Source organism: Mus caroli, chromosome 2 (genome assembly GCF_900094665.2).
Source record: "Mus caroli chromosome 2, CAROLI_EIJ_v1.1, whole genome shotgun sequence".
NCBI lineage: Eukaryota > Metazoa > Chordata > Mammalia > Rodentia > Muridae > Mus > Mus caroli.
The window spans coordinates 88076552-88089237 of record NC_034571.1 but is presented as its reverse complement, the minus strand read 5'-3'; the positions used below and the strand labels follow the sequence as shown (position 1 = coordinate 88089237).

At 53.6% G+C, this 12686-nt stretch overlaps 1 protein-coding gene across 1 annotated transcript; it reads left to right on the top strand.

The window, feature by feature from the left end:
• The first annotated feature begins 10399 nt into the window (after positions 1-10399).
• C2H11orf96 (chromosome 2 C11orf96 homolog) lies at positions 10400-11837 on the top strand. The gene has a single exon (XM_021156515.2). It carries the CDS (start codon positions 10521-10523, stop codon positions 11259-11261), a length of 741 nt encoding a protein of 246 aa, XP_021012174.1. The 5' UTR covers positions 10400-10520; the 3' UTR covers positions 11262-11837.
• The last annotated feature ends 849 nt before the right edge of the window (positions 11838-12686 follow it).

Here is a 12686-nt window from a genome sequence, read left to right as displayed (position 1 = left end):
TCAGGAACAGCAAAGGGCCACAGTTAATAGGGCAGATTGTTCCTACAGAACAGACCGTGAGAGATCAGGCCTGTGACTCACCTGCATGAGCTGGTAGGTGATCGTCTGTCTCCAGCTCCTCAGTGAAGCTTTTTCTGACCTCAGACCTCAGTTTCCCCAGATGGAATAGCTGCAGGTCCACTGCCCAAGAGCCTACTCTCCCACCCTGATTCACTGTCTGCTTGTCCCTGGGACTCCTCAGCCGACTACCAGACGACTGCCTGCCAGTGTTGAATGTGAATAAATCCTGTGCCCATTTCTGTTACCGTGGGAAAGCAGGAGTGGGCATGGATGTTGTCTGTATAACTCCTCTCCCATACACTTAAGACTGTAGGCTGTACCACTGAAAACACTTTCTTGCTCTGAGAAAATTACTGCCAGTTGATTGACAGTTGAGATTCTAGAACATTTTCTAGGCCCAGTGGATTCTTTTTCACCTCACCTTCCACAGACTCCCTCCCTGGGGAAGTCCAGCTGTCACATCAGTTAAGACTTTCGGAACTTACAGACCTGGGTTCAAACCTCCAACCCGCCTCTGCCTGACTGTGTGGCCTCTGGGAAGTTTCCCCCGTCTCTGATTCTGTTTGAAGAAAAGCTTGAGGGTAGTATTCTTTACCTGGGAGGATAGATTTGGGGGGACATGATAGGCACACACTGTTCTACACTGGAACCAGGGCCTGAGATCAATACTCGGGAAAACCAAGCATTGAGATCCAACCAAAGGACTGGCTGGAGCAATGGCAACTGTTCCTGCTTGAAGAGTTCAAGAAGAACATGGCTTCTGCTTCGGGAGTATCCATTTCCAGCTGTGTCCTGAGAGTGGTCCCATGTCCCAGCACATCCTAAAGGTTCAGCCACCTGGCCCCAGCAGACTCTGCTGGCACCCACAGTCTGAGCAGAGCACATGCATGCCTGAGGAAGAGGGGCTCTGGGCCCCCAAGATGTGCCAGCAGCAGAGTGCAAGCATCTATCTCATTGCAGGGTCAGCCTAGTACATCATGCTGCAAGGCATCTTTCCAACCCCAACTTGTGGGCTCCATTAAGATGTGCACCCTTGCCGGGCATGGTGGCCCACGCCTTTAATCCCAGCACTCGGGAGGCAGAGGCAGTCAGATTTCTGAGTTCGAGGCCAGCCTGGTCTACAGAGTGAGCTCCAGGACAGCCAGGGCTACACAAAGAAACCCTGTCTCGAAAAACCAAAAAAAANAAAAAAAAAAAAAAAAAAAAAAAAAAAAAAAAAAAAGAAAGAAAGAAAGAAAGAAAGAAAGAAAGAAAGAAAGAAAGAAAAGAAAAGATGTGCACCCTTATAAGGACCCAGGTTTCAACACATCGTGTTCTTATAAATTACCCAGTTTGATCCCTATAAACGCCGTGACAAGGATATGAAACAGGCATGAGGCGTCTCAGTCTCAGGGGAGTCAAGAACATTCTAGCAAGCTCTAGCAGGACACGCAGGGAGGGGGTCTTGAGGTGCTGCTGCTCATCCCCATGCTCTGACCCAGGACCACGGCCTTTGAAAGTCCTGTTCACTAGCGTCTACAAGGCCCTCCATGCTGCCGCCCTTGTGCTAGAGACAGCGGTGGGCCGGAGGACATCTCTGTCATCCAGTGACTATGGTTCAGGCCTGCCCTCTCCAGACCTCGGAAAGTGGTTCCTTCCTGGGCTCCTGGATTAAGAGCCATACCCTTACTCATATTGGCTTTTGACAGCTGCAGGGCCTGGGGCTCTGAGAGCCAGTTGATTTGCAAGGTCCCATAGTGGGGACAGTGGAGGCCCCTTTTCAAGGCTGCCATGGACAACAGGAACTTGATTCTGCTTGAGAGAGTCTCTACAGTCTGCCTTTATGGTCTTGGCTCCAGCTGCCCTCTGCTTAAGTTTGCCAAGAGACTTTCACCTCTCCTGGATCCTTTCAGTCAGATCTCAATGTTTTCCAAGTTGCCCCAACCTGGTGGATTGGACTGATCCTTCTGCTTCAGCCTCCTGAGGAGAGACTTCTTTCATCTGGCGACATAAGAATGTCACCAGGGGCTTGCTTTATACATATTTTTGGCTCATGGTCCAACAACAGCAGAGCCTTAGGAGGCGAGGGCATGTCCCAGGGCTTGAGCCTCCCCATCTGCATAAGCAGGGTGGAGCTGGATGGATCTAATGCAGAGAGCCTGTGTTCCCAGGAGACAATGGGGTTTGGGGTAAAGGCCAGAGCTAGGCTCCAACCTCACTCTGCCCTGTTTGTTGTGTGCGTGTGGCTTTGGTCTTCACCCCTCTCCTCTCTGGACTTCTCTGGCTTCATCTCAGAAGATTGCTAAGATCTCTTTGCCTTGCTGTGCTGGACGAGGAGAAACCATGTCTCGAAGTTCAAGAATGTGTAGCCCTCCATCCTGGACACAGTGATACTCAGACCTGTCGGGAACACAGAGATGTGGACCTAGGCTGGGGACCTGTGGTGAGAAGATGCCCTCAGCAGGGACACGAACTCCCATTTCTCCCTCAAGCATTGCTCGGCTACAGGCTGGACAGGATTTTTAAGAGGGTCTCTTGGGCTCCCAAGAGTATCCAACTCTCAACCTGGATCTGCTGTCCCTGGGGACTCCTCCTGATGGGAGCAGCCCTGCCACACTAGCCCCGCAGCCTATCAGCAGCTGGTGTCCCATTGCCCAAGGGACAGTGCAACCCAGATTAGAGAGTGCGTTCATCCCTGCCTGAACAAGACCACTGTCACTGAGGTTCTGACTCGAGGCCTTCCCTGGCTCCTCCCTGCCTCTCTGCCCTCTCTGCCTTTTGCCTGTTCCTTGCTCAGTGCACGCTAACATGCCCCCCCCCTTTCCTGGAGCTTTGAGGATTGTCATGGCAACCCTCCAGCCAAATTATCGAAGCACTTTTTATGCTCCCAATTGTTCCAGACGAGTGCTAATTCTGGGTGAAGAGAAGCAGTTGGTAGGATGCTGAAGTCAAGGGCTTTGTGCCAAAGGCCCGCTGCAGGGTGGAGTCAACACCAGTGGGAGAGGAGGGTGTGAGCAGAGGAGGTTCGGCTGTCCAAAACCGCCTGTCTGCTCCCTTTCCCTCCTCTTAGGTCCCATTCACATCACACACACAAACAAAAACACATCACTCGCACACACACAAATATACACATGGGCATACACACAAACACACACACATACAAACACACACACACACACATGGGCACACATACAAACACACACACATACACACACACACCTCAAGAGGCTGGGTTAGAAATACCCCAAGTACAGACTGACTCAGACAGCCCATCTGAAATAGCACCTCTCACTGCATACCTAGATCCCTGAGAAGCACTCTGGGAAGACATTAGGGTAAGTTGTGGAGCTACCGCAGATGATCAAGGCTATGGATCATACTAGGTCTGTGCCAATATAGTACAGGAGCCAGTAGGAGGGACCTGACATTCTTATCCACATCAAAGGAAACCAGAGGAGGGACCTAGGAGTTGTCACCCTGTCCTTCCTGCTGTGATGTGTCCTTCAGGACCTGGCTTTGGCTTCCTGAGATACCTTCATGTCCTGCTGTCAACCACCCTGGGGCAGCATGCTGAGACCTCCTTGAAAGAGAGCTATGAGCTAGATGGAGAATTGATGACAGCTTTTTAAAAGCCTGGCTCTGCTGCCCAAAAGCCACAGTGGAGGTGGGGACAGTGAAGGTGGTGGTGCCAAAAACTTCACCCTGGGCTGCCATCTTCTTACTCCATCTGTTCCGTGTGGACTGGGCCTTCCCCTCAGCCACTGGCCACTCTTGGCTGAGAGAAAGCACCTGCCTCTCACAAATGGTTCTCTTTAACCCTGCACCCTCTCCCCCCACCCTAGGATTACAGACTTAGAAGGGTCCAGAGAATCTAGGAGTGGCCTCCTGGCCTCCTAGATGGGTTGCTGAAGCTCGGGGCTACTGAGAAGTATGACAGGTTCAAGGTCACAGGTTGTGAGCAACTGAGCCGGTTCAGCCATCCAGGCATCTGACTTCTGGTCTGGTTCCGGTTCCGTCAGAAGGGAGACTGCAGGGTACAGTGGGCTGCAGCAAGGTCAAGCAGACCTGGCTTTGGGTTCCTGCCTCAGGACTTGGGTGGCCATGGCAAAACACCAAGCTCCACTGGTCACGGGTGTAAAGCAGGTATGGTGTTAGGACCCTGCAGAGGAGTCCAGGGGGTATTTTAGTGAGATGAGACACTGAGCCCAGAGTCTGCAGATAGCCAGTGCTCAACTGAGCACATGTCTGTGGCCCTCTGTATACTCATGGCTGCAGCCCTGACCGGAAGATGTCTGTCCTGCATCCTCTTTAATGACCGTCCCCCAACCCAGGGCCTCCAGGCAAGGCCATCTGTAAAACTGAATAATGCTCCTTCCACAAACTCAGCCCAGTGGGCAGCAGGCATTCAGTGCCTAAGCAGCTCCAGTATGTCTACCTACCATGTTCATGACAGAACAGAAGGCTTTGCCAGGTATGGTGCCGCGTGCCTATAACCCTAGCACTTGGGAAACAGAGGCTGGCGGATGGGGAGTTGAAAGTCATTCTTTGCTCCAGCAGGCTCTGAGCTGATCTAGGTTGGATGAGATCCTGTAATCAAAAAACCAGAATGGACTGGAGAGGGCTCTGCCCACAGGATAGGACCCTGAGGTGGCTCTCCAGCATCCATGTCAAAAGCTTGGCATCGAGGCACATGCGTGCAATACAGGGCAGGGCAGGGCAGGTAGAGAGCAATACCTGAACAAACAGAAGGCACTTTCCCTTCCACCTGTGGAAGATGGATAGATGGGGATAGAGTAAACACTGGGTTACTGTCCCCAGTGCCCTCCTGGGTCTTCCTTTGGGCAAGGGCAATAGTACCCAATATACAGCCTAACATTGGGACTTCCACCTAGAAACCCAACTTCAGCTCACTGTGGCGTAATATAGCTTCTTTGAAACTGTGAGTCAGGCAGGGAGATACAGACACAGCCCCTAGATGTCCCAGGGAGTTGGTGGGGGGGCTTTCCAGATCCCTGACATTATGCTCCACCAAGGGGTGGAGGAGGGGAGCTGGGAAGACCCAGGCATGAGATCATAAGGGCAAAGGGGGCTTTGACTTCATGTTACCACATGCTTGGATCTCTGAGGAGTGGCTCACTTAGACCATTGCCGCCGCCCCCCCCCCCCAGACTCTACATAGGCATCCCAGGTGTGAATCCAAGAATCAAAGTGACCGGTCCATGGCAGAGCAGGGCCTAGAATGTGGTTGTGTATCCTCCAAACCTGACAGGAACCCTTGGCTGGCTCTGATGGGTGGAGCGGAGATGCCAAAAGGCCACCTTTGATGGGGCTGGTTCTTGAGCCACTTGGAGCTGGAGGTGCTTGTGGAGGAGATGGGTCAGTGCGGGTCAGGTGACCAGGCCGTGTCGGAGCTCAGATTGGTGGTTACTTTATTCTTGCCATTTGGTTGGGGGGGGGTGTGCTGGAATGAAGTCCCATAACTCAAGCCCACTGGGACAAAAACTGCTATTGATCGACACAGCAGCCCTCAGTTTTTGGAGGGCAAATTCCATCTCTGTACTCTCTCTGCTCTTGCCCAGGCACGGAGGATGACCTCGTGGCTAATTTGGGCTGCTTACCATGAAGCACAAACTTCCTATTCTCGCTGCCCTGGGCGAGGATCAGGAAATCCCCATCCGAGAGTGAAGAGGGACAGTCCAGGGCAGCTGGCTAGGAAGCTGGAGCCAGGAGAGCTTCCTGTTAGAAAGGAAGACTTGGCAGAGACAGCATGGCCTGCTGGGAGCCCCAGAAAATGGTGAGCATGGCGGTTGTCCATTCCAAAAGGGCTTGTGCGCCCTGTGTGTGCCAGCTCTGTCCTGTGACCGCGGCTGAAAGTCCAGGGAGAGAAACAACACGCAGGACAAAGCTCTGTCGTGGAGATGGGTATATTGCAAAGGGGACCAAGGGGCTGCCATAAGGAAGGTAAACAGGAAGGGCTTCACACAGTGGGGAGGTGGCAATTGGAGCTGTGCGTTGGCCAACAGGTGACTTATCTAAGGCCACACAGTGGGTTCTGGTAGAGCCAGGCTAGGAAGGGCCTCTGGACTCTCATCCTGTGAGAACCTCTCTTAGATTCTGACATTTCCTCTTAGTCTCCCTCATTGGTCTGTAGCTCATTTGGTAGCCTAGGCGGGTTACTCAGGAGCTGTCCACCTTGTTTTATTTTATTTTTTTTAGACAGGGCCTTCTCTCATTGATCTGCCACTCACCTATAGCTGAGGCCAGGGACCAGGGGTCAAGCCTGTCTACACCTCCCTAGTCCCGAGATTGCAAGCGCATGTTACCATATCCAGCTCGTTCTCATGAGTTCTGTGGATCTAATTCAGGGCTTCATGCTTGCATAGCAAGCAGGTGACTGACTGTCCCCTGCCCTTCTCCTAGTATAGGCCTGTCCCAGCCCTCTCTCTGAAGAGTGAGTCTTTTCTCAGCCTCCATTGCTGATGGCCCCGATATATCCCGAAATCTTCACTCCAACCCCACAGGCCTCCCCATAAGCCCCATTCTTTCTTGGCATCTCTACTTGGACATTTCATGACCCCCCTCCCCCTGGACAATGTGTCAATGTAAAGACTCCAAACTAGAAAAGCTTTAATATATAGTTGTGTTCTCATAGCTCTGAGGAAAGTTCAAGCTGGTAGACAACTCAGCTCCACTTAGCCTTTGAGGGAACCCAGATCAACGGTGGTACGACTGCCTTTATCGGAACGTTCATTGCTGGTCCCACCAGAGGGAGAGGAAAGTCACAGCAGGCAGTTGCTCTTGGGAAGGTGAGGTACAAGTGACATGCTATTGCTGTCCACATCCCACGGAAGGCAGTTCAGCTGAGTGGTCTCCTTGCTATGGGGCGGGCTGGGGGGGGCATTGAGGAATGTGACTTAGCTGTGTGGATAGCTAGTGGGCTCTGCCCAAGTATACTCTCAAAAACCACGGGAGGAAGCTCTGTGTGGATGGCCCTGTTGCCCTCTCTATCCCCAACCAAGGGCTGAACTGGCAGTTGGTTGCCCATTTACCCTCCTTTCAGAACAGTCTGTCTTGGGCTCCTTTGCAACTTTGTTGGTGACATCAACTCCCCCAGAACCTTAGCTGGCTTCAAGTTTATCTGGTTCTAGACAGTTCCATGTGGCTGTTAACTGCTTTCCTGACAGTTACTGTCTCTCTGGCCAACCGGTCGCTTTTCACTATTTTACAATGAGAGTCACCCCAGGGAGATCCAGAAATGATAGCTTTGGACGACACCTTTAATATACTACTTGGCCCTAGCAGTGATTTTTGAAGACTTACTCTTTGGTGTAACAGGCAGGCTTTAAGAGGCTCTGGGCCCTGGTCTGATCACATGCCCTTTGGATGTCTAAGTGGCGTTTCCAACCCCAAGGACATCAGTTTTCAGACTCTATTTCTGCCTGCCTCAGCCAGCCAATCTCTTTCTTGTAATATCTTGCTAAAAGCAGCACCAATCAGGCAACACATGCAAAACAAAAAAAAATTTTTTTGGCTCTTCCTAACCATTTTTTTTTTTTTTTTGTAGAATCTTATAGGCTCAGTAGGCATGCGGTCTGATTTCCAAAGAGCTGTCTGTACATGATATCAGTGATAAGCATTTTACTCTGCCATCACAAAGGTCCTGGGGTTCTACTCTCTAGTAGCTGTCTAAGCCAGTACTGTGGATTTGAGGAGATTTATCAGGAACAGCTCTCCCTTCTGGGTACCCATACTGATATACGGAGCATTGCTTAAACTCCTGTTAAAGGCAATGCACAGAGCATTGCCTAAAGTTTTAAGATGCAAGCTCACTGTGTTCTCGGACCTGGTATAATTCTGTCGTGAGCATTTCAGATCTCACACAGGCAGAAACTGAGTTTTGGTGGCCAGCTGACAGGCTTTACACCTGATAGTAAATAGTATCCTTGAACGTTTACTGGAGTCAAATGCACAAAAGTTAGCCTTGGTCCCCGTGACTACACCGTATCTTCAGATACATCACAAGTCAAACCATTTCTCTGCATCCCTAATGAGAGGCTTTAGTGGACTGAGTCTGAGGTCATGTGACCCAAGGTCATGTGACCTGATGCCACGCCTAAGTGGGTACCCTGCTTTTTCCCAGGCTTCTCTCCTCACAATATTCAGACTGAGTTTAGAAAAACATCAGTTGGAGGAAACTGTTTTAATACCATACTGACATCCTTGTGGTGAAATTCTGTCCCTATGATATGGCCTCATGATCTTACAAAGCTGTACCTACTTCTTGTCTTCCTCCCCTGTTCAGTCACAAAGGCTGCCCCATGGTTGCTGCACTCACCAATCTTTTTTTTTAATTATTATTTTTTATTGGATATTTTATGTATTTACATTTCAAGTGTTATCCCCTTTCCAGGCTTCCCATCTGTAACCCTCTATCCCCTCCCCCTTCCCCTGTTTCTATAAGGCTGCTACCCAACCCACCCACCCACTTCCTCCCCACCACCCTGGCATTCCCCTACACTGGGGACCAAGGGCCTCTCCTCCCTTTGATGCCTGACAAGGCCATCATCCTCTGCTACATATGCAGCTGGAGCCATGGGACCCTCCATGTGTACTCTTTGGTTGGTGATTTAGTCCCTGGGAGCTCTGGGCATGGGGGGGGGGGTCCTGGTTGATGTTGTTCTTCATATGGGGCTGCAAACCCCTTCAGCTCCTTCAGTCCTTTCTCTAACTCCTCCACTGGGGTCCCCACGCTCAGTCCAATGGTTGGCTGTGCACTCACCAATCTTATTGTTGCCTTAGTGACCTGTACCTGATGTCCAAACACTTTCCTCCTGCCTTGGCACCCATGTGGTTTGTTCCTTCATCACCCCCCCCCCCCCACACACACACACATACACATACTGCTTAATTTTTCACTTCAGTGTGGTGGCTAAGAGTGAGCACTTGGGAGCCAGGATGCCTGGATCTCAGCTCTACTGCTGACTACTGTTGGGCAAGTTGCTTAGCTCTCCTGTGCCTTTGTCCCCTCATGAGTGCACAGCGGTGATAGTGACTCTGGCTACCCAAGGTTGCTGAGAAGCTAGCATAGTGCACACTTGCATTGGATGAGTTGAGTTGATGCATAGCCAGAACTTACCCTAGTGCGTTTGGACTGCTTGGCAGTGCCACCCACTCGCTCCTGGTGACTGGCTCTGCACACCTCCCTCTGCATTTCCTTCAAGACTCCAGTTCTTGTTGATGTTTTCATGCTCCCTCCCACCGGAATGCAACTTTTAAGAGGGAGGCTGTGGGCTCCTTCTGTATCTCTCTCCCTGTCTTAACAAGCTCTCCTGTAGCTTAGGCTAGCTTGGAGTTCTCTATCCAGCCAGGGCTGGCTTTGAACTCCTGATTCTCGCCTCCATCTCCCAAGGGCTGGGATTACAGGTGTATTCCACCGCCCTGTATTCAAGGACTCTTTCATGGTTGCTCCTGTTTACACCCTGAGTGCCCACACAAAGTCTTAATAGGCTTCTGGTCCGTGGATATACAGGGAAGCCAAACCTCACTGAGACCCTCTGTTGCCAGAGGCGGTGAGTATCCTGGGCAAGGCCTCTCTCCAAAGTCTTGGGAATGCTACCCTTAGCATTAGCCTCCGGAGTCTATCCTACCCGTTTCCCTCAGTTTCTAGTGGACTAGTTAATTAGCCCTTCTGAGCCTCCCTTTTCTCGTGTGAAATTGAAGGAATACTAATTATCCCACCCGGCTGTTAGGAGGATGAACAAGATAATATATGTTCAGGAAGCTTGCTAGCAGGCTTGAATAAAGTGTACCAGATGGGAGCTATTATTATTGTTGTTAGTGCCCTATCCAAATGCCACTCTGCGGTTCATGAATGGGGGTGCCGGAGGGACTTGGGGTGGGGAGTGTGGGGAGAAGCATCTAGGGAATGGAAGAACTGGAGTGGAATAATGGGGTGTGTTTGTATTCGTGCGTAAAGGCGTGTGTGTGTGTGTGTGTGTGTGTGTGTGTGTGTGTGTGTGTAGCTTACGGAGCCTGGGGAGGGGGTGGCAGAGTTTCAGAAGCCCTCCCATTTTTCAGAGTTCAAGCACTGGGAGTTGGGCGCCCTGGCTGTGGAGACTGGCAGGAGAACCAGCAACTGCCCTGTGGCCAGCGTGCTTGGAAAGGTACCAAGGCGGAAGAGCCTGCGCCTCTGGAGTGATTGGAGCTGGGGTGGTGGGGGGGGGGCGGGGGAAGCGATCTGAAACCTCGTGGCCACTCGGATCTGTGCAGACTTGGGGCTGGGGTTATCCCAGACCCAACAGTGGTGGCTCGGTTCTGTGGGTCCAGAAGCAGCGGGGTGCTCTTGCTGGATGGGCCGCAGCAGGCGGGGCGCGCCTTCCGGAGCGTGGCTGGCGGGCGGTGCCGGGGAAGGGGCCGTTACTTTCCCAGAGTGGCGGGGAGGGCGACGTCAGGCGGAAGGGCGCGGGGCGCGCACGCTTTAAATGGCATTCGCTGTCATCCGAGCTTGCAGCCGTGTGGGCAGAGGCGGGCTATATAAGCGGCTAGGCGGGCCGCCGCGGGGTACACGGCGACAGCGACAGCGACCGCGACAGCGGCGGCAGGGAGCCTCTCGAAGCACCGCCGAGCAGCGCAGCGCAGCCCCGCGCCCCCCGACGGGCCCGCCCGCCCGCTATCCCTCTCCAGCAGCGTCGGCTCGGGCCAGCGAGGCCCGCCGCCACCCCGCAGCAGATTTGGATCCCCCGCCCGGAGAGCCCCAGGCTGTCGCCTCCCGGGGGACCCCGGAGCCGCGGCCGCCCCCGGAGAGCCCGGGCGCCCCGCCACCCCCCGGCTCCGCACCCGCCGACGGCGCCATGGCGGCCGCCAAGCCCGGCGAGCTCATGGGCATCTGTTCCAGCTACCAAGCGGTGATGCCACACTTCGTGTGCCTGACGGATGAGTTCCCGCAGCCGGTGCGGCCCGCCAAGCTGCCCAAGGGCAAGGGCCGGCTGCGGCGGCCACGTCAGTCCCGCTTCAAGACGCAGCCGGTGACCTTCGACGAGATCCAGGAGGTAGAGGAGGAGGGGGTGTCCCCGATGGAGGAGGAGAAGGCCAAGAAGTCGTTCCTGCAGAGCTTGGAGTGCCTGCGCCGCAGCACGCAGAGCCTGTCGCTGCAGAGGGAGCCGCTCGGCAGCTGCAAACTGAGGAACAGCCTTGACTCCAGCGACTCCGACTCGGCCCTGTGAGGCGGTAGCCCGCTTGGGGACTTGCTCCACCGCCAAGCGCCGGGAAACAGAGGGAGCATCCGGAGGGGACCCGCTCCCCAGGCGGCCCCGACCACCCGGGATCAGCTCCCCTCACTCCCTGGGACTGTAGCCCGGCTGCGGACCCACCGGGGCCCCGAAGAGCGTTCGGGGACGCCAGGGAGGGGAGTCGCTTTCTTTTCCCTTGTAAATGTTTATTTTTTAACTCTTTCCCAGTCCGAACTCTGCCGTGAGTGTGCGCGGGAGGCGGCTCGCGCTGAGTCGGCTCGCCGGGGGTCGCCGATGCAACTCGGATTCTGCACACCGCTCCACTGTGCCCCACCTCCAGCGCACACCCGTTCACACTCACGCCGACACTTTCGCTGAACACTTTTTATAATTGTTGGGCTAACTGAGGGGACTTGGGGCGCAGCGCGGCTGCTGCTGCAGCCGAGGATTGATATTTATTTTTGCATTGCAATAACTGAAGGCGTTTTATTTAACGGTCTTTTTACCTGGATGTTGTCTGTGAGGAGTATGAATGGACACAAATAAAGCCAATATATTTACACTGTGCAATTCTCCGGGCTTTGGACTTCTTGAACCTTAGGGGTCCGGTTTGGAAGGCAGAGGAGGAGGGGATGTGGATTGGGGGGGGGGCATGGAGGATCAAGTGGAAGTAGCTCACAAAACTTCTGTCTCCAGATTGAGGTGACACCTCCGGTGCTCCTGCCACCTGGTCTGCTCTCCACACGGTCTGAGAGGCGAGGGCGATGTTCCGAGGATGGAGAGCGCACTCTAACTGTGACCTCCCAGGGAGGTCCAGGTCACTTAGCACTTAGCAAGGTTCACTCCACTCTCTGCCCTTTCCTGGCCATGGTTTCTTTGAGGGAGTGCTGGGATACCGCAGGGGACCGAATCCGAGCCAACAATGGGCAAGTCGGGCTGGGATGTTTGAGCGGTGGTACCCGAGGGAGAGCGAGTGCGTGGGTGAACATTCGCTGTCCCCGCAGGTGAGCGACTCTTTCCTCCTGTCCCGCCCTCTCAACCCTCGCTGACTCCAAGCTCTGTGCCCAGTGCACCTGGGCTTGGGTGATAGGGTTCCTTCCTCCCTCGCTTTTCCTAGGCTCCTTCTAGCTTCCGCCTGGGAAGAATCAGAGCCTTCAGGCGCCAGGTTCCCACGGCATCTCTCACTCGTTCTCGGCATGGGTCTTGGTTTGCAGCGAAGAAAGCAAGCCTAGCAGCCAGGAAGGAAGCACATGGAGTGTGGAGGGCTGCAGATTCTTCTGACTCTGGCTCTACTTTCTCTTTCCAGGGCTCTTCAGCAGCCGCTCCACATTCCAAGTCCCCTGAGCTAGCTATGTAGAGTGTCGCCTACGCCGCAGGTGACGACCCGAGTGACAAACAACATTCGACTAAGAAGAGCCT